This window comes from Gymnoscopelus braueri, assembly GCF_963280865.1.
Source record: "Gymnoscopelus braueri genome assembly, chromosome: 12".
NCBI classification, from domain to species: Eukaryota; Metazoa; Chordata; class Actinopteri; order Myctophiformes; family Myctophidae; genus Gymnoscopelus; species Gymnoscopelus braueri.
The window spans coordinates 6,089,108-6,111,477 of NC_137614.1; the positions used below are offsets into that span (position 1 = coordinate 6,089,108).

The following is a 22,370-nucleotide window of genomic DNA, read 5'->3' on the forward strand; positions in this document are numbered from 1 at the left end:
CGATCGTCTAAAAACGAGCACAATTGGCCCGTGTTCGGGGGAGGGAAGCGGGGAGGATGATATTATTTGTCTCTGTACAAACCAGTACAAAAAATAGCAGATTTAAAAAAAAAATAGCAGATATACAAGCTCGCCGCGCAATGAGCTTGTATATCTGCTATTTTTTTTTTTATCTTGAAAATTTGTGCATATCTTTGAATATATATTTTTTTAAAGCGAACATTTTTAACTTGAATCTTTGCTTCTGGGGGAGTCCCTGGAACAAAACATTTTCGGATGGCGGTCCGTGGCCAAATGGATATCAATTTAGGGGTCCTTTGGCATGAAAAAGGTTGAAAACCACTGCTTTAAAGGCATGCAATTTGAGGGTTTCTTGAAATGCATTCCATGTTCTAGGAGGAGCAACAATAACCCAGCTCTGTGTTTTACTCAAAGGACCTCAAGAACCAAGCAGTCCTTAGACCTGGTCTGGTAGTTATTAGATAGTAATCATAGATGTCAGTCTGACATCTATGATTACTATCTAATGACTACCAGACATGGTCTCAGGGCTGTTTTGGGTCAGGTTGACAATGGTACACCTTGACATTATCAGATAACTACGTAGGTGTTCCATTACAAAAGGTAATGATATAATTGTACACTGCAGTGCAAAACACAGTAATGGAGGTGATGTTATTACTGAAGTAAACCTAAGTATCTAGGTTTCCATCTTGATGAACAATTGTCTAGAAAGTACTCATTATTTCACAAGTTTTCAAACGTTTAAAAATCTTTAGAAAATAGCCGATCTACAAGCTTGTAGATCGGCTATTTTCAAATGGACGAAATAATAATGTAATAATAATCAAAATCTACAAATTAACTAGTAACTAAAGTTTTCAAATAATTGAGTTGGAGTAAAAGTGCATTCTTTTCCTCTGAGAGGTAGTGGAGTAGAAGTAAAAGTATTGAAAATACTCCAGTATTGTACTTAGATACAGTACTTGAGTAAATGTACTTAGTTACTTTACACCACTGGCCAATAAAAGATCAATCAAGTGTGTGGCTGTAAAATGAATGCAGAGACACTAGTAGTGACACGCTAAAATAAGAGCATAGAGCCGTGCGTGGTGGAGGGGGTGGTCGCTATATTTGTCCAAAGGCGCATAACACTGTATGTTTATACATGTTTTATTAAGAGCCGTCTACCGAGGAGTGTAGAATGTGACCTAGATAGGCTACTCTACGGCAGGGTTTCCCAAACTGTGGTTCGGGACCTATGTTATGGTCGCGGAACATTTTTTGTGGGTCGCAAGTAAATGTATCCCTTTTAGTTTTATATATATATATATACTGTACATATATATGTGTATATATATACAATGTTAATTTCCAAATTCTACTATTACAAATATGTGTGTGTGTGTGTGTGTGTGTGCAGGGGCGTCACGGGGGGTGGGGGTTAAGTGAATCTTTGTCCCCAGGGCCCAAAGGGGTTGGAATTAAGAGTTAACCATGGTTCAAACTTAGCCAGTGTCATGCACTGAAAAATAGCCGATCTACAAGCTCACAACGCGTCGCAGCGCGACGCGTTGTGGGCTTGTAGATCGGCTATTTTTAGGCTTACGGTTAGAAATGGCTAAATTGATTAAAAAAACGCTGTCCTAAAACAAGTCTAGTTATACAAACCTGTGTGTGTGTCATTCAGATGAGCTGGAGATGTCGGATTCGATCATCTACACGGTGGAGCTGAAGAGGTACAACGGGCCCCTGGGCATCACCATCTCAGGCACCGAGGAGCCCTTTGACCCCATTGTCATCTCCGGGCTCACCAAGAAAGGTCTGGCAGAGAGGTGAGAGGTCATGGAGACTGCCGGACACATGTGTGACCCACACAAGACCACAGGGGGACGATTGGTTGGAAACCGTGGTGACACTAAATGAACTCCTTAGAATCTAACTAAAACGAACTGAAACTAGAAAAAGTGCTCCTCGGAGCACAGGTCTCCGCCAGGTCAGGTAAGTTATTGTGGCCTCCTGGTGGCGCTATAATAGGCCAATGTGAAAAGGGTGGCATTTCTTCCTCGGCCTAGTGGGAATGTGCGTGCAAATGTTCACGGAAATCGCACGCCACGTTCATGATTTCAGACATTTTGTTCAAAACGGACCAATCCTGCAAACTTTGGAAGTCAACCTTAGCCAATCAGAATGGAATATGAAATATCGGACAGATGCGTCTTGATCACATGACTATAGAGATACAGTGTACCGATGTGCGTGATGTTTGGATAAAATCTGAAGGATTAATATCCAAAAATGTATTTGACATAAGTCGGCCTCCTGGTGGCGCTGTAAAAAGCAGATGTGAAAAATGCAGTGCAGATGTTTTTCCTTGGCCTCTAGGGAGTAGGCGTGCAAAGTTTCACGCAGATCGGTGCAGTTATAGTTAAAAATGCAAATCGGCCTGTTATAGCGCCACCATGAGGCTGATGTGAAAAGTTTTAAGTGCCATTTCTTCCTCGGCCTAGTGGGAATGTGCGTGTGCAATTTTATGGAAATGGCAAGCTGCGTTCATGATTTGAGGCAGTTTGTTCAAAACGGACCAATCCTGCAAACTTTGGATGGTAACCTTAGCCAATGAGGATGGAATATGGGAAATCGGACAGATCAGGGTTGATCACATGACTGTAGAGATACTGTGTACCGATTTGCATGAGGTTTGGTTAAAAACTGTAGGAGTAATGGGGAAAAATGGGTTTTGCACAAATCGGCCTCCTGGTGGCGCTATGACAGGCCTATGTGAAAAATTTGAGGCAGAGGTTCTGAATTGGCATCCAGGGAGTGTGTGTGCACAGTTTCGCAGCGACCGGGCCAACGGTGCCTGAGATTTGGTGCTAACACACAGACAGGACACACGGACACACGGACGGACGGACACACGGACGGACGGACGGACGGACGGACGGACGGACAGGGGCGAAAACATACTCTCTCGCCATGCCTTTCGGCCTGGCGGAGACAATAAAAGACAGGACACACGGACGGACGGACGGACGGACAGGGGCGAAAACATACTCTCTCGCCATGCCTTTCGGCCTGGCGGAGACAATTATAGACAAAATGCCCTTATTTATTTATTTTCTCGTTCAACAGTACAACTGAATTTATATATCTTTAAATGGTATCTTTTGAGTTTTTATTACACAATACTTACCCTGACCTTTTTGAATCCTGCACCCGACAAATAACCCAAAGTATGAAAAAAACTAAAACTAATAAAAACTAAACTAAAACTAAGTCGCAAAAGAAAACTAGCAAACCCGCTTTAAAAACTAATTAAAGCTAACCGAATTAGATTTGTTTTTGCCAAAACGAACTAAAACTAAACTATAATAAAAAATCCAAAACTATTTTAAACTTGCTACACTGATGGAGTTCAGTAAATTATTAGGCAGATTTTTTTCTCCACATTTAGTGGCAAGTAAAGTGGGTGATATGCCTCTGTGTAGGCTCATCAATGTTGCAGTTACATTGCGGAGCCTGTATCATTTTGGTGCAAATGTCGAGGCAGACAAAAGCTATTGTTTATTTTAATGTTTAGAGAAGATGTCAAACACATGTGGAAGCTAGGGAAAAGATCTCATTTATTTTCTTTTTTTCTGATCCCAGGCCCTCAGACTTGTTAGACATGACAGCAAACAATAGCGGTCTCATCTTTTTTTTTTTTTAAACAACAGGCTCCTTTGTTTGGTGTCTTAGTCAGCAGTCTGGGCATTCTGACAGATTTCAAGTCCCAAGCAGCACATCTTAAACCAGGGCCAATGGTGGACAACTTCACCATCTGTAGTGTAGTGAACATAGCAGATCTAGCAGAACAATGTGTCAAGAACATTTAAAAATGTAATTTGGCATACTAAAGAAAAAACTTTGAATACTTAAAGATGCAGTTCCCACACCCAAACTTGGTCAGAAATTTAAATGTTTGCTCAATAACGCCCCTGTCAAGTATTTTTCTCACCCAAAAAACATATATAAAGGAGTTTTATAGCACCTTGAACTTGGCTCTGTCTGTGCCCTCATTATGATCATTCTGATCAACAAATCAACTAGAAAAGGGCCTGGCAGGTCTCTGCCAGGTTAGGTAGGTTATTATGGCGCTACAATAGGCCAATGTGAAAAGGGTGGCATTTCTTCCTAGGCCTTTCATTGAGGCATTTTGTGTTTAGCTAAAATCGACCTGCTGGTGGCACTATAACAGGCCAATGTGAAAAGGGTGGCATTTCTTCCTCGGCCTAGTGGGACTGCGTGAAAATTTTCACGGAAATCGCACGCTGCGTTCATGATTTGAGGCATTTTGTTCAAAACGGACCAATCCTGCAAACTTTGGAAGACGATCTTAGCCAATCAGGATGGAATATGAAAAATCGAACAGATCCGCCTTGATCACATGACTCTAGAGATACTGTGTACCGATTTGCGTGATGTATGGATAACATCTGTAGGAGTAATGAATTAGTAAAGTAAAAATGTGTTTTGCAAAGATCTGCCTCCTGGTGGCGCTATAATAGGCCGATCTGAAAAATGTGGCACTGAGGATCTGCTCTGGCATCCAGGGAGTGTGCGTGCACGGTTTCGTTTCGATCGGGCCAACAGTGCCGGAGATTAGCTGTTCACAGACACTGTTTGCAAAACATAATCTCTGCCACGCCTTCGGCCTGGCGGAGACAATTAACCCCTTAAGTGTTATTTTATACTTTTACATGCACAAATGGTCAACATAGCTGATTCACAAGCTCACAACGTGTCACATCGTGGTGCATTGTGAGCTTGTAGATCCGCTATTTTAACTATTTTTGGAATGTTCTGAAATTTTGGGAATATTTTCATCTATAATAACATGCCCAAAATAGGGATTGATTATTATAAATCGATTATTTGACTGATTTATTGCTTAAATCAGTGACTTCGATGAATCCTCCTTATCCACTGTGCTCTCTCTCTCTTTCGTCTCAGGACTGGGGCCATCCACATAGGGGACAGGGTGCTGGCCATCAACGGGGTCAGTCTGAAAGGGAAGCCTCTCAGCGAGGCCATCCACCTGCTGCAGATGGCGGGGGAGTCTGTGACCCTCAAGATCAAGAAACGACAAGACCGTACGTTACGTTGACACTCCCACCAGCATGTACTAGAGCAGTGGTTCTCAAACCACTTTTTCATGTCAAGGACCCCCAGATTGACACTTATTTAGCCCACGGACCCCCATTTGAAAAGATATGCCAGGGACCCCCATATAAGAGAAGATATTTACGACTCTAGCAGTGATTTTCAACCATTTTAATTTCAAGGACCCCCGGTTTGCATGCATTAGGCTGAGGACCCCCATTTAATGACATTTCTATCTCTGGGACCCCAATTTATATTGTAAAATCGAACCAAATGGTCCCTATCCATCATTTAGCTGGGGACCCCCGGAACTCCCTCAAGGACCCCTGGGGGTCCCCGGACCCCACTTTGAGAACCAATGTCCTAGACCAGGGGGTTTTCGACTGATTATGAACCAGGGACCACCACCCTGACTGAGAATCAACCTGGGGACCACTAGCTGTTGTGTTGGGAGGGGGGATATGGGGCGTGGTGTGGGGGGGACAAAGCCTGAAATTAAATAATGACTCTTAAGGGCTTAATTTGATTTGTTAATTTGAGGTGAATTAAATCAAGCCCTTAACAGTTAATATTTAACTGAGATATGCTAGTGGTCCAGAGCTAAAAACGGTTCCCCTTATTCTGTTCTCTTAACCTTCCATATTACCAAGGTTGCATTGCTCATGGGACGGCCTTGCACGCCGTGCAGGAACCTATTTGACCAGGAGCACGCGCAGGCACACGCATAGATTTAAAACAACTTTAAATTCACACCTCAACAAAGTTCACAAAGGCTCCCGACTCACACCAGGTGTATTAACATAGGAATGAGCCTAGATGCATATCAATTGTCCATTGTGTGACCTGTAGTGTAGGTGTTAAGCGGTGTGCGCGTCACGTCATTAAACCACGTTCCAATTCAGCATTGCAACACTGCATATTACACTCAGGTTAACTGATTCATTACAACTCCTGTATGAGCAAGCAGACACATGTGATTGATTAAGAGCACATTTCCTAATAATGATGACTCAACCAGGCAATCCGGTACAGTTTCTCTTGAGGCATCCCACTTCCCAGTAACTGACAACATTGACGCGTCATTATTCATCACCAGGTCATTTACTGTACTGTTTCTCAACTAGTGGTCGATAAAATAAAATGCCAATCTTCACTTTCCTACATTACTAAATGCATGGTCACGAACCACATGTAATACCTTCACGGACCACTGTTGCACCCCTACTTTTCACATGCCTGTTTTGATCAAGTTGGTACATTAAAGCTGTGCAACAGCAAAACTTGTCTAGCCTAGTCAAGCGCTGAATGTCATTATGAGATTGTAAAAAAAAGAGAGAGAAAATCATTTACTGAACTCCATCAGTGTTGCCATGTCCGCTTATTACAAGCGACTTAGCGGTTTGTTTTTCTCTAAAGTCGCTTGTAAATATTGGTGGTTGAGTTTTGTTGGTGCTTGTTTCTAAAGTGTAGTAGCTTGTACAGTATAGGCTTGCGTCCTAATGTTAGAAAATGTATATTTATTTGGCCGCAGACCCCCATCTGAAAATACTTTGTGCCAGCGACCCCCATACAAGATTTGTGCTGTTAAAATGTTTCAAAAATATTCTTTTTTTTTCTTCCAAGATTTTGCTTTGAAAATAGTAGATCTACAACATGTCGTGAGCTTGTAGAGGCAGCAATTTTCAAATAGTCGATGTACTATACAGTAGGTTTCAAGTGGTAAAACTGGTCGCTTCTTTTGGGCTTGTTTCGTGGACCTGGCCGCTTGTTTGTCTTGCAAGATCTGACAACACTGAACTCACTAAGCATGTCTAAACTCCTATGTGTCCGTTCCCAGAGTCGGACGGCCAGCGGCCTTCAGACCAGGCCGGCGGGTACGTGAGCGACCCAGAAGATGATCTGACGGACTCCCAGCAGACCAGTAAACACTCAGAGGTGTACTCTGCCACGGTGCCCAGTATAGACTCAGCCATGAGCTCCTGGGACGGCTCCGGCTTCGACGCAGGCTACGGCAGCCAAGGTAATTAACCCATTCAATCCGGCAATGGATTTCTTTGGCTATTCAATAATAGCAGATCTAAAAAGCTGATAATTTGTGCATATCTTTGAAAAAAAAAAAATATATTATATTATTATTACTTTTTTTTTTTTTAAGCGAACATTTTTAACTCCAATATTTGCTTCTGGGGGGGTCCCTGGAACAAAATATTCTGAGATGGGGGTCCGTAGCCAAACATGAAAAAAGTCCAATTCCCCACACCTGCCATTTGATTACTTAGTCAGTCCACTTTCCACAGTCAGATTGCACTCTTCAGACATTCTCCACACATCATCCAGACGTTTACCACTGTACAAGGCCTTTCCAGAACCGCCGATCCCCTCCATATGCCCATATATGGGTATATCCATATATGGTCATATGACCTTGCATAACAGGGTGGGGCATGCATCGTTTCACTTGCATCATTACCGAGTCGGCCAGTGCCCGCCGGGCACAGGTCTAGTTACATGTTAAATGCTTCTCACGGAAACGTCAAGGGTAAAATGCCAATGGAACACTGGAACAGTTGATTTGATTTATTAGACGTAATAATTACATGTTAAATGCTTCTCACAGAAACAAGGAACAAGGACATTTGAGAGACAAAAAAGATATGTAGGCCTATTATGAGTGATTAATGAAGGGCATGCCAGGATTCTAATTGAATGCTGTGTCACAATAGTTTAATGCGGAGGCACCTGACTTTGATCAGAGGTGCGCTAACTTTTAGGTTGGAGGAGGTCCTAGGCTGTGGATGGAGGGTTTCCATGGATTATGATTGTTGAGTGTTATTATCATTGTCATTAGTGGACTCTTTGAAACACTGTCTCTCAACTAACGACAACCATGCTTTACTTGTCCAGTTCTGCCCTCCTTTTGCCTTGGTAGAAAATAGCTCCTTCTGAACAGATGACATGCCTTCTGTTTTTGCTCTTTTCCTGCACCATTTTTTCACTGTGGTCCCTCGCATGCCGTTGACTTAAATTGTTTAATTGTCTGACCACACCACATACACTTGTCTTAAAAAAGAAAATAAAAAAATTAAAAGCCCATTTTGCTATTTTCACAAAATTGAGGCAGCTATTATCATTTATTTTAGCTGTCTTGTTATATTCACCTGATGCAATTGTGTAGAGGACAGGTAGCATGTGCAATACTACAAATCTCCTGCACATATTAATGCGCATGTTACTTCATGAGTCACCAAAGTTATTCAAACAAATTTTTTATGTTCTTTTATGTGTTATAATGAAGAAAATATATAGGCTATATTTTGAAAATAAAAAAAGTGCCACGGACATGCTAGACATGTCTTGCCACGGATACGTTTGTCCTTGTACGGACATGTTGATGACCTCTGGTCGTCGTCCACACTTAACTTTTTTTAAAGATTTGGGCTTTTATTTTATAGGACAGTAGACTGACAAGAAATGGGGAGAGAGAGATGGGAAGTGACACGCAGCAAAGATAGTCGGGTTCGGGATTCGAACTCGCGACACACTTGTCAGGCTTGCATTGCAGCCTAGGTGCCGCCACACCAGCGACACTTGGGAAGAGGAATCGGGAAGACTACGAAGTGTTCTGCTTTCATCACTCCCTCTATATAGTCCATGAGCCAGAGCCCCAAAATTGAGCAATGATTACCGAAAGAGTGGGCAAAACCATACCTATATTAAATTGTTCATAGGGTCAATATAAGTAAATAAATATATGATAACCTTTCCACAGGAGTAGCTTTTTCATAGTTATCACACATTTTGTTATTTTCCCCATACGTACATGACGGGTGAAAAAAATCACATTTAAAAAATAGTTATCATAATGAAACTTCCTGAATTGATTACTTACATGAAGACAATGATTTATTGTATTACAAGTTTTCTGAAATTGTATATTTAAATATGCAAATTAGGCATTATATAGGAAAACATGCCCTAATTTGCATATTTAAATATAGATAAATATGAAAAAGCTACTCCTGTGGAAAGGTTATCATATATTTATTTACTTATATTGACCCTATGAACAATTTAATATAGGTATGGTTTTGCCCACTCTTTCGGTAATGAAATCTTGTCTGGCTCATGGACTAATAATGAAATCAGTTATTCATTCTTTAGTTCTGTCTTATTTAGAATACTGCCCTGTAATCTGGTCGTCAGCTACAAAATCTGATTTGAAAAAATTACAGGTTGCTCAGAATAAAGCTGCTCGTCTGGCACTAGGATGTTCATACAGGACAAGTATTAGCTATATGCATGAACATCTGGCATGGCTGATGGTTGAATAGAAATTATGGGTGAGTCTTCTAATGCTACTGCGGAACATTATTAGCACCAATAAGCCGTCTAGCTTGGCTAAACAGTTACACATGACTTCTGAACATGGGTACACCAGAGGAGCAGCTTCTGGTAACTAAGAACAAAAACAGCACCAAAAACTAATTTTCTAAAACTCACTGGTATATACAGTATATAGGTCAATAGAACTCTGGAATGCTCTGCCCCCCCAAAAAAACGTATGTACAATCCATAACAAAATTACTTAAAAAAAACACATCAAGAGGTAACTTGTCAAGTATGTAAGTGTTATTTGTGTATTTGTTTAATCTGACTGGATTGTTGGATTTGATTTTAAAATGTTAATTTGTCTTTTTGTATTTATTTGTATTGTTTATTTATTTTATTTGTATTTTTAGTTGTACATTTGTGTTGTATTTGCTCTGTTCAGGACCCCAGAAAGACTAGAGGCTCATTCATGTGACTCTAATGGGGATCCTTTAATAAACATAAACGTATTTATCTCGTGCTTTCTTGTTGTTTCAGGGACATATCTCCACAAAGCATCCGACATGACCCTCAATCCAAACGAATGGAGACGCACAAAGCACAGGGGCCATCAGCCCAACTCCGGCTCCGCGGGCCTGTCCCACCACAACACAGCCCTCTATGACGGTTCCTACACAGAGGAGGAGTGGGACAAGACGCCTGGGTGAGTGGCCACGCCCGCGCTACTCTAAACTCTTACATATCGTCTGTCGGGTCCAAAACTGTTACTTTTCAGGATTCAAAATTCGAAAGCATCAAAAAGTAGCAGATCTAAAAGCTCGAAACGCGTCGGTTCGCGCCGCGTTTGGAGCTTGTAGATCGGCTACTTTTTTATGCTTTTGTGTGACGCTGTTAATTTATGAAAAAACACAAAAAGTTAGAATATGGGGATGGTTTATTCTGCCCGACAGCAACGATTTTCTTTTTATTATGTTATTATATTTATTATGTTTCTTATCAGTGCAGCTGCAGTATTTTATATCCCTTTGTTTACAGAGTAAATTATTCCAGCTTAATGTCATATCAAAAGAAATGTCAGATTTGTTGCCTTTTTTGGTCGTCTTTTATTCAAAAGTTCAAACTGCGTTTTTTTTTGTTGTCATTTTGTCTTATGGTTCCATGTTTTGTACTCTTGCTATCTCTCATTTTCTTCTCTTTCTCAGGTATTCTCTCTCTCATCTGCTTTATTAACTGCCCACAAACTCTCGGGTGTTTCACATAGATATATTTATATTTTTTTGTGTGTCGCTTCTTTGTCTACACCAAAAACTCTTCCACCAAGGATACGTCAGTCTCGTCTGTCACTTCACGCTTGACTTTTTTTTCCTTTTTTCTTTCCTGAACTTCTGTCACTTGCCTATAATTCTGCCTTTTTTGAGCTGACCTTTTGTATAAAAAAAAAGAAAGAAAATGAACTGCTTTTAAAGGCTTTTAATCTAATCTAGAGGACTGCTGAGCGTTTGAGCTGCCACAAATGAGAGGGATTACAATAAGCGTCATTGTGGTGCATTGTGGAGAGGCTTTTTTCAAAGGACTTTTCCGTCATTTCAGCCTACCCGAACAAAAGCCAAACAAAAAAACTACATTACCCATGGTGCTTTTGTATAGGCAGCACCTGTCTAAGGCTCCGCCTCCTCTGTCATGTTGTGGTAGATTCATCGGAGGCCTGAACCAGGACGATAGCTTCTGGTCCCAGGCCCTGCAGGACCTGGAGACATGTGGCCAAGCAGAGATTCTCAGGGAACTGGAGGTACGTAGAACCAAGAACTCACTGGTTTACGGCATAGACTGTAAAAAAAACTAATATGGACGAAGGGAGCCCCATTGGTTTCTACAGAACCGTTTTGAAGCCACTGTCCACTGCAATGATTCTCAAACCTTTTCATTTCAAGGCCCCCCCCCCAGTTTACTAGTCATTCATAGGCTTCGGACCCCCGTAACTCTGAGTTTACAAATGGAACGGGTCCATTTGGTTCCATTTGTACACTTTCAGAGTTACCAATCATACATTTTAGCTGGGGACCATCTGGAACCTCCTCAAGGACCCCCGGTGGGACCATGGACCCCACTTTGAGAAACCAGTGGGGTCTAACAGCCCTCCTCTGAGACACAGAGTGAGTAGACGGTGCCATCATATAATGAGCATCAATGAGGACCAATTGTTAGAAGGTATGGTTGAAACTGGGTTAAAGTGCTCCTTTTAAAGGGATATTTAACTATTTTTTTTTAAAAATGGTCATTTTATCATCTACTCAGGCTTTTGTGAGCCCCTCAGACCGTTTTTAAGTTGCTTGATTCAGTATTTAGATATTTGATATTAATTTAATCAGACACGCCCCCTTCCTATACAAACCCATTGTAACTTCAAACTCCATTTTTAACATGTTAGATTCATCAAAAACATCCGTCGTTGGTTCTGGTGATTCATCCTGCCCTCCTAATACGTGAGGGGGCCATGTTTTTTCCATTATTATTATTATTTTTTAAAATATTTTTAAAATAAATGAAAAAAAGTAATCCATATCCATTTTAGTTTGCACAGCCTTAAAAGGCAAAACAGAAATGCAATTTTGTCATTTGTTCCAACGTTCAAGGCCAGAAACACAATTCAATGATTAGTCACACTTATTTGACCATTAATCAGCTAAAATGTCCTGCCGGTGAAAGGCCCTGGCCTCCTAACCCATCTGTTTTGTCCTCGTCACGTATTCATAGCGCCGTGTCAGCCTAAATGAGCATGATGCCTCATGGAGCATTATGCTAATCACCCAGCCGGTGTAATAATCTGTTATTAAATCTGACAGGATGGGCCGCACACCTGCTGTCATCATGATCAAAGAACATAGCAGAAACTTCTTATCTCCATATTTTTTCATATATTAATGCCCTACTTCATCATACTACAGTACGTGTCACACAAAAGTAGCAAAAATGGCCGATCTACAAGCTCAGAATGCGCTGCATTTTGCTCCAATTTGAATCCTGAAAAGTACGTTTTGGACACGAGTGGTTTCCATCCGACAGCCACGACAGAGTCGGACGTAATTTAATGTCCTACTTTGTTGTACTAGAGCAGGGGTCTTCAACAGGGGGGCCGGGACCCCTAGGGGGTCCTTAGAGCTACTACAGGGTGTCTGCAAAATCTTTGTGTGATATGATTTCTTTTTTTGTACATTAACCACTTGAACCCTAGCATCCCTATTCTGAGGAGAACTTTAGCCACAAATAGCTGATCTACAAGCTCACAACGCCTCGTGCTGCGAGGCGTTGTGAGCTTGTAGATCGTCTATTTTTGGCAAAGAGGTATAGGTGTAGAGGGAAAACCGAGCAGACCAAGTAAAAAAATCTGAAACACAATTTTATATGATATAGAGGGGGTCCCTGCTTTATCTCTCTCTCAGCTAGGGGGTCCTTGGCCTGAAAACGTTGAAGACCCCTGTACTAGAGTGTCATGCAAAATAAGTGAAAATAGTCGACCTATTAAAGACAGGGTGCTGTGATTTTCAGTGATTTCCCCCCCTAAAACATAATAATCAGGTATTATGGTTATACTAGGAGGAAGATTTTTTTTCAAAAAAAGTGTACAGAAAGTATTAAAATTGTTTTTATATGGACACGCCTCCAGTTCATTAAGTATACCTGGTTCTCACCTTAGCACCTCCTCCACCACCTTAGCACTTAAGCCAAATTCCATTCCCCAAAGCTCGGTCACTCGCTCACTCTCCTCGCCTCCTCCACTCGCGCCTAAGCCCCGCCCCTGCGAGGAGCCGAGGATTATTTGTGAGGACGGAGTGGTCGAGCGGTTGCCCTCAAAGGATCGGACTGCACTCGGCGTCATTTCAAAGCGACGGCAAATTCCGCGATCACTTATGACGTCTCAAACAGCTGGACCAGAGCAGCAGAGGCGTGGATGAAAATATACATGCATAGAATAATATGCAGGTAATGGTATAGAATAATACAGAATATAAGAATAGACAATTCATTGTTATCTTTATAGTTAACATTTTGTGCAAAGCCATTTATTCCTGAATTAGTGAACGAAGCGCCAGGATGAGCAAACTTACATTTATGAATTAAATCCTGACTCGTCCCTCTTTTTGCTCGTACAGTCCCCAGACCCCCCACCCCCCACCCCCCGCAGCAGTCCCGCACGGCACTGCTGCTTATAACAGCCACCGTATATTACAGAGTATGTCTGACACTGAATTACATCATTCATGCGGGGTGGCCATACGTCCTCTTTTAACCGGACATGTCCTTTTTGGGGGGGCTATCAGGGTTTTTTTTATAAAATCCTTCAAATGTCGGGGTTTTGAGAGTTTGGGTGATATCCCCCCCACTTCTGGGACGAAGAAAAAAGACGATTTTGTGATTTTGCTTGATATTGGTGATAGATGACTGATAGACATGAAAGAAGGCCCTTCACAGCTAATAGAGAATTTTTAATGTTAAGAATCGGTTCAGAATTGAATGAGTACGGCTATAGTTAAATAGTCTAAAGTGTCCTCTTTTTGGGGAATTCAGAATATAGTCACCCTATATTCAGTCTATATATAAATACAATACATTATTTTAAACAATCTTTGTCACAGTAATTTATAGTAGTCCATGCACTGCATTGAGGCATGCACGGAGAGAAATGAACTATCAGCTTTTGAGACAGAATAAGTGTGCACAATATATTACAATGTATATAATTGTATTATACTTTATATCATACAACGCAATAAAGCCAGTGGCTTGTTGCGTCTTTTCAGTTAATTTACACTGTGTGTGTGTGTGTGTGTGTGTGTGTGTTGCGCAACGAGTGCTCGCCGGGGGCGAAGGGGGGGGCAGCCGGTGTTTTCGGCATGGTGTCGGGTTTCAAGAATTGATTGTGTGGCCACATGTGGAGGAGGATGTATACGTCACGGGATAAGGGGAAAAACGTGTACACGTGATGCGGAAGTCTGCCGCGGAGGAGCTGTGGAGAGTGGTCGAGCGTACACTTGATGTACACTCGCTCAATGCGGAAGTGGAGAGCCTCCTCGGCTCCTCCACTCGACTCCACTCGCCTCCTCCAAGAAGCAACTGAATAATTGGACCCTGACTACTTCCGGTTTGAAGTCGGAGTGACCGAGTGGGAGTGAGCGAGTGGCAGAGATTTTCGGGTTTGGAATTTGGCTTTAGGGACTAGTCCCTCCTCCTCCTCATGCCCACACCTGTTGTGTTATGATAATGAGGGGGAGGGTATAATTTGACTGTGTCATTAAAGTGCTGTTTTTCTATTGGCACGTTTGACCCTCAAGGTTTCAGCCTCCAGGAAGAAACTCAAAATAGTCAGAGAAGACATAAAACACCATAAAAACACCACCAGGGGGCTTAATGAAGTTTTTTAACCTCATAGACACATGAAAAACAGAAAAAGTGCAAAACCATGGCACCACCTCTTTAAGCTCACGGGTCGCAGCACGTTGTTAAAGATCTGCTATTTTTTGCTATGCTTGAATCTTTTTTTTAAAGTAAAAGTGGATAAGCGTGTCTGGGCTTTATGAATATTGAACCAATGAAAAGTATTAACATGAGCTACAGATGGCTCACTCCTTCGGCGTGCCTTTTTGTTAAGTTGTGTCATGTGTGCTGTTTTTAATCGTTTATATTAGTGTTTATTATTATTATTGTGTGTCTGTATGGCCGTTTGTGTCTAGTCAGGTGTTTTGTTTTATAATTGACCCCAATGGAAACGAGCTTCGGCTTTTTGTGGTGAGTTCGGCTCTTTTAATTGGTGATACTGTTGCTTTTGACCTGTTGCCAATAAAGTATTGTATCTATCTAGCTTGTGACTAAATAAGAACTTATATGGGATCCATTGGAGCACAGTTTCCATCTTCTGAAAAGTAAGTTTTGGACATACAATGATGGCTCTGACTGACGGTGATGATATTTTGTCTTCATTCCTCTGGCATTTATCAGACCCTCTTTATCCAGAGCGACTTACAGTAAGCAAGGTATACACATACATCAAATGCAGAGAGACAGTGTAGTGCCTCAGTAATCTAGCTTCCCAGGTAAACCAAGAACCTCTAGCGTCAGTCTAGACTCTAAACCAGGTACCAGGGGGTCCCCAGCGAAATTAGTTAATATAGCGTCACAATCATGTTTACCATTTAGCTTTGGCTATTCAAAAATAGCAGATCTACAAGCTCTAGCGCGGCACTCTGTGCTAGGAGCTTGTATATCTGCTATTTTGGAAAAATCTTGAAAATGTGCACACATCTTTGAATATATTTTTTAAAGCCAAAATGTTTAAACTTTGCTTCTGGGGGTCCCTGGAACAAAAGATTTTCAGATGGGGGTCCGCGGCCAAATGTATATCAATTTAGGGGTCCTTAGTTGGCATGAAAAAAAGGTTCTGAAAAACCACTGCTCTAAACAGTATAATATTTTTTTTTTAAAAACTGTACATTAAAACTAGAAACCATAGGATGCCAGGTCAACAAATGAACCTGGCATCTGTCTAAATAACCTGCTATCTAAATTGCATTTTAACCTTTGCATTACACTGCTTGGTCTTCAAGCAAGGCTAGGTCAAGTGCTACGGGCTAAGATGGAGTCTGAAGAGGTGATTCTTCCGATTAAGGCGGTAATTCTGTTCCTGCTTTATATCTTAGGCATTAGCAGAAAATAGCAGATCTACAAGCGCACGACGCGTCGCAGACACGCAAAGAGGTTTGATGTAGAGGGGGAAAAAAAGAGCAGACTAATTACCGAGCCAAAGGTCAAGTTTACAAAGTATTGAGTGTTTAAGTGGTCTGTGGACTCTGAGGAAGAGCTTTGAGCTCAAAACGTCAGTTTTTTTTTGTGGTTTAATAAATCATCTGTCTCATGGAGCCCTCAGTGTGCGGTTATTGTTCGTCGCTCAGCACCTGCCCAATTTTGGGCTGGGGATATGCATGTCGTTTACCTTTTCTCATGAAAACACACATTTAATATGAATCCAATATGTAGTGGGGGGTCCCTGCTCCATCTCTCTCACAGCTAAGGGGTCCGTGGCCTGAAAAACATTGAAGACCCCTGCTCTAAAGCAGTGGTTCTCAAACGTTTTCATGTCAAGGACCCCCAAATTGACACTTATTAGCCCACAGACCCTCATTTGAAAAGATATGCCAGGGACCACCATAAGAAGATTTTTACGGCTCTAGCAGTGATTCTCAACCTTTTTAATTTCAAGGACCCCCAGTTTGACATGCATTAGGCTACGGACCCCCATTTAATGGCATTTCTATCTCTTGGACCCCAATTTATATTGTAAAATCAATGTTAATTTAACTCTGAGAGTGTACAAATGGAACCAGTCTCAGAGTTACAGACCCATAAGGGTCCATTTGGTTCCTAACTATCCATCATTTAGCTGGGGACCCCCTGGAACCCCCTCAAGTACCCCTGGGGGTCCCCGGACCCCACTTTGAGAACCAATGATCTAAAGTACATCTCTTCAGCATTTGCCTGAGTGTCTATTGCTTTGTTTCGGTTCAAAGGACAACGGAAATACTGTAGGCTCTCAATCTGTTTCTTTTTTTTTGCATTTTATTCCTTTCACAGATAAAGTACAAATACACGGTCATTTATTTGCATTTTTTTGTCAATAAAACAATCGAATCAATCAGTCAATACATCCGTGGTGCATCTTCTATGTTCCGTTTCTTTTTTCCCCCCCACCTCCTCCTCGCAGGCGTCCATGACAGGCAGCACTCTCAGCCTGTACCTGGAGGAGACCAAGTCCCATGAAGGCTCCATACTGCAGGCCAGGATCAGCCCTGTTAAGAGGGAAGAGAACCACCACCATGGGACCTGCATGGCCAAAGGCAAGCTGAGCAGGCCGTTTGGATCCAGGGACATCATGATGCCGCCCAGGAGTAAAGAGGGACCATCGGAGGTGTTCTCCCCTACAGCCTTAGAACTCCACAAGGTACCATGATATGGGACTGGATGGCAGTGGTTTTAAACCCTTTTCATATCAAGGTCCATTATTTAATTCTGCATTTGAGCCACGGAACCACCGTTTGATGAGATTTAGTAGCCTCTCAGACCGGAAACGTAGAATATTTTGTTGTTGTTGGGTAAGATTTTGTCAAAATAACAATTCTTTATTTCTTCTGCATTCTCTAATTGTGTAGACTTATCATACATTAAGTAATGCAGTGTAGTTCCAGACTCTATATAGAATTCGGAGATTGTAGAATAGAATAGAATAGTGTGGCTACGCGAAACTAACAAACTACCCTGCAACACGACACACATAAAACACATAAAAACTGTTCAGACGTTATGATTATTGATTCGTAAACTGTTTGGCTGTGCTGCATGTGGCATCAACACGTGTCTGTGGGGAAATTCCTAATTATATCCATCCAGTGTTTGTCCTTCAGTGGTTCCCTTAACTTGGCACGCTATGCCCATCAGTATACGCTCTCACAGGGCCCAGGGTGGATATCAGGCCAGTCTGGACTTGCAGTGTGTGTGTGTGTGTGTGTGTGTGTGTGTATATAGCACATTTCAACAAGTTGAACAACAGTCATTCCAAAGTGCTTTGCACAAAATAATTAAGAACATTGACTATGTAAAAAAAAAACTGACTATGAATGGACATTTGAATAGCATTAAAATAGTTTTTTTCTCTCGAGAATAGAAAATAAGCATAAGTTAAAATAAAAACTGAAAGATGATAGAATAAAACTACAAGAAATTAATCAAGAATCCTCAGTAAAAGGCAGCAGCAAACAGAAAGCTTTTTAACCCATTCAATCCGGGAACGCATCTGTGTCATTTTAAGATTTCTTTGGGCTATTCAAAAATAGCAGTGCTAAAATGTTTGAAAATAGCAGATCTACAAGCTCACAACACAACGCGTCGCTTGTAGATCTGCTATTTTCAAACAGCCAATGTATAAAATAGGACTAAAGCGGTTAATGTATATTTTATAGTGTAATCTATTTATATCTGCAAAGTAACACGTAACTAAAGTTTTCAAATAATTGTAGCGGAGTAAAAGTACAATATTTGCCTCTGAGATGTAGTGGAGTAAAAGTATTGACAATTGGAAATACTCCGGTAAAGTAAAAGTACCTCAGAATTGTCGTCAAGTACATTACTTGAGTAAATGTACTTAGTTACTTTACACCACTGCGTTTTAGCAGACCTGTGTCCCAGATGACCTGAGAGGTCATGATGTAGCACAAGATCACACATGAGTGATGAGGGATCAGCGAGCCAGTGGAAAGATCTGAGATCTGCACAGTAACAAAGTGCCGTCGTCGCTGTGGGGGTGGAAACCTTGAACGTCCGAAACTGACCTTTTTATTATTTCAAAAACACTCTAAAATGGTGAAAATCGCTGTTCTACAAGCTCACAATTATGAGCTTGTAGAACGGTTATTTACTTTTGTGACACTTGCATGATGAAGTAAATAATTCATTTATGAAAACATATAAATCATTTTAAACATGGAGATACAAGGTTTCTGCCCGACAGTGACGATATACATTTTACATGAATACTGTACTTAAAGGATCTACACCATGAATTAAAAAAAATGTATATTTAATATCATATTGTTTATGTCCCTCAAACGTTTTTCAAAAGGTTTGAGCCTAAATCAAGCCTCAGATATACTCATTCCAACTAACTTCTCTCTGGCTTATAAAGCACTTTCACCTGCAATACCACATTGTCCTGTTTGGCACGGGGCGCTATTGAGCCAGTTTGTATGCATGTTATCTCCTGGTTCTGTGTGGAAAAAGTAAAAAAATAATAATAAGAATAATAAGAAAAAAAATAAATAAAAATTGGTTGGTTGGAACTGAAACACATTGCCCTCTGGCTGTATTTTAATGTTTTCACTGTTTGTTTTAGTAGCCCCCCAAAAAACGTCCCTGTCTACCAAACATCCAGTCTGCTGGGGGAAAGGAAAGGCTTGAACACACATACAGTACAGTGTATAGTAATGCCAGTACTGTGCACTAACTAATATGCTTTAACCCATTAAGACCTGGAACGCATCTGTGTCATTTTAACATTTCTTTGGCTATTCAAAAATAGCAGATCTACAAGCTCATAGCGCGGCACCGAGTGCTGCACTATGAGCTTGTAGATCTGCTTTTTTTTATTTATTTTTTTTGGGGAAATTTGTGAAAATCTGTGTGTGTGTGTGTGTGTTTTAAAGCGAACATTTTTAACTCCGATCTGTGCTTCTGGGGGGTCCCTGGAACAACATATTTTGAGATGGGGGGGGTCCGCAGCCAAATACACATCATTTTTGGGGGTCCTTGACATGGAAAAGTTGGCGCACCGCTGATATAGCAAAATATTGTTAGGATTTAGAAAGCATTTTTAGATTATGTATTTGGCCGCGGACCCCCATCTCAACATGTTTTGTTCCAGGGACCCCCATGAAACAAAGATTTTGAGTTACAAACGTTTACTTTAAATATATATATATTCAAAGATTTGCACATTTTCAAGATCTTTCCAAAAATAGCAGATCTACAAGCTCATAGACGCGCGCTGCTCAATGCCATGCATTTCTGTCAGCGTTCTCACTTATTATTCAGTGATAAACACTCCCAACCAGATGCATTAAAACCCTCCGTAAACCTGACCCGTGTTGGCTCTGTACTTGGTCAGCTCTTTTTCTTTTCTCCGCTGTGTACACCAAATCTCTTAACCAAAAATAGCAGTCGTACGCCCTACTTGATCATACTACAGCGTCTAAAGCATCTAAAGTACCAGATCGACTGGTAGATCTGCTATTTTTGCCATTTTTGAATTTGAATCCTGAAAAGTAACGTAACGTTTTGGACATATCGAGGTTTCCACCCCGACAGAGCCGATTCATTATGTAACGTCAAGGATTGTGTGTGTGTGTGTGTGTGTGTGTGTTCAGGTGACTGTGAGGAAAGACCTGGACTGCTGTGACTTTGGGTTCAGCGTGTCGGACGGTCTCCTGGAGAAAGGGGTGTTCGTCAACATGATCCGTCCTGACGGACCTGCTCACCAGGCTGGCATCAAACCCTACGATCGCATTCTGCAGGTACGTTACACGTTTACTGTGGTGGGGAAAAGTACTAACATTTTTTACTACAATGTAGAAGTACTCTGTTACAAGTACAAGTCCGGAATTCAAAATTTACTCAGAGTAAAAGTACAAAAGTATTGGTATCAAAATGTACTTAAAGTACCAAAAGTAAAAGTACTCATAATGCAGGATGTCCCATTTCAAGGTTTTTTGGTTTGGTAACGAGTTTCGATACCTCTTGATGAGACATCTTCTCTCATGATGAGAAAGTCTTGCAAGACCTTGCATAGTTGTGATGTAAAGCATGTCAATGGGAAAATGGAAAAAGAAAGATGAGTCAAAACCATCATGTACCCGTATGTACATGATGAGTGATTAGATAAGGAGAAAGGGCATGACAGGATTGAAAGGAATGCAGTGTCACAACTAGTTTCATGCAAGGGCTCCTAACTTTGATCAGAGGTGAGCAAACTTCTAAGCTGGAGGTCTGATGGTGATTGTGGACCCCCAGGCTGTGGATCGAGGGTTGCACAGATTATGATTGTAGAGTGTTATTATAGTTATATTGTTATTTTTGGACACTTTATTATAAAACAATATTTAGTTCCAGGGACCCCCAGAAGCAAAGATTTGAGTTACAAATGTTTACTTAAAATATATATATAAGATTTGCACAAATATCTCGATTTTTCCCAAAAATAGCAGATCGCTATGAGCTGGTATATCTGCTATTTTTGAATAGCCAAAGTATAAAATAATGGTGGTTACATGGATGTGTTCCCGGTTTTAATGGGTTAACACTGAGGATTTTACTGATGATTCCTTGAATTGATTACTTGAGAACAAAACATGTTTATTTACATGACTTTAATTTAAAAAAAGGAACTTGCTCAGTCATACAGTACAAAAAAAATACAGAACATAATATTTTCCGTTATTTTGCTTCTCTGTCAAATGCAGAAGAGGAAGTGGTCAGTCTATTGGGGCCTCTGTGACACGTGTGCTCCACACATGATAGTTCCTCCCTGGTCAAGCCAGTAATATTCCACTAGCTGCTTGCTTATTGTTTTCACAATACAGCCAATGTAAAGAAATGCCACAGAGATATTTGGTGACCTACTGTTGGCTAACGTTGTACAACCCTTATTTCTCTCTCAGGTGAACGGAGCGAGGACGAGGGACATGGACTGCTGCCTGACGGTGCCGCTCATTGTGGACGCCGGAGACCACTTGAACTTGGTGATCAGCAGGAACCCGCTGGCCTGCGGCGGCGAGACTACAGGGTCGTCCGGAGACGACCTCGACCTCTCCTTCTCCTCCGGCTCGCTGCTCTGCTTCCCGGGGGAGCGGCGGACCAACAGCATCGCCTTGTGACCCACGCCCCCCAACTTTCACGTTAACTCTGAGTGTACGAATGGAACCAAACGTACCCGCAAGGGTCCGTTTGGTTCCGTTCGTACACTCTCAGAGTTACACACACCTGCAAGGGTCCGTTTTGGTTCTACACTCTCATAGTTACAGACCTCTCGTTTGGTTCCTTTTGTACACAGCTGTGCGGGTCCATTTTGGTTCTGTAAAGGGGTCCATTTGGTTCTATATTTGTACACTCACAGTTACAGACCTCGCAAAGGGTTCACTCGGGTTCCCTTTTGTAACTTCTCTCCTCAAGAGTTCCAGAACCCAGTGACACACACACACACACACACAGGCCTCTTGGCACACTGAAATTACTGTATTTCCTGTGTGGCAACAGTCCCACCATACATATCATGCCAGAAGTTATGCACACGTTTATGCCTT

The 22,370-nt window shown here is 41.5% G+C and overlaps 1 protein-coding gene across 1 annotated transcript in view; it reads left to right on the forward strand.

Annotated features, from left to right (window-relative positions):
- Positions 1 to 21,944, forward strand: part of LOC308097438 (glutamate receptor-interacting protein 2-like) — a gene marked incomplete at its 3' end in the record, with an annotated part of 107,536 nt that extends 85,592 nt beyond the window's left edge. The window contains exons 17-24 of the mRNA XM_080445196.1: positions 1,691 to 1,835; positions 4,996 to 5,135; positions 6,983 to 7,165; positions 10,012 to 10,177; positions 11,167 to 11,263; positions 17,228 to 17,464; positions 20,439 to 20,585; positions 21,729 to 21,944. Coding sequence (XP_080301322.1) covers positions 1,691 to 1,835; positions 4,996 to 5,135; positions 6,983 to 7,165; positions 10,012 to 10,177; positions 11,167 to 11,263; positions 17,228 to 17,464; positions 20,439 to 20,585; positions 21,729 to 21,944 — 1,331 coding nt within the window. The remainder of the gene's footprint in view (positions 1 to 1,690; positions 1,836 to 4,995; positions 5,136 to 6,982; positions 7,166 to 10,011; positions 10,178 to 11,166; positions 11,264 to 17,227; positions 17,465 to 20,438; positions 20,586 to 21,728) is intronic.
- Positions 21,945 to 22,370: the final 426 nt, after the last annotated feature.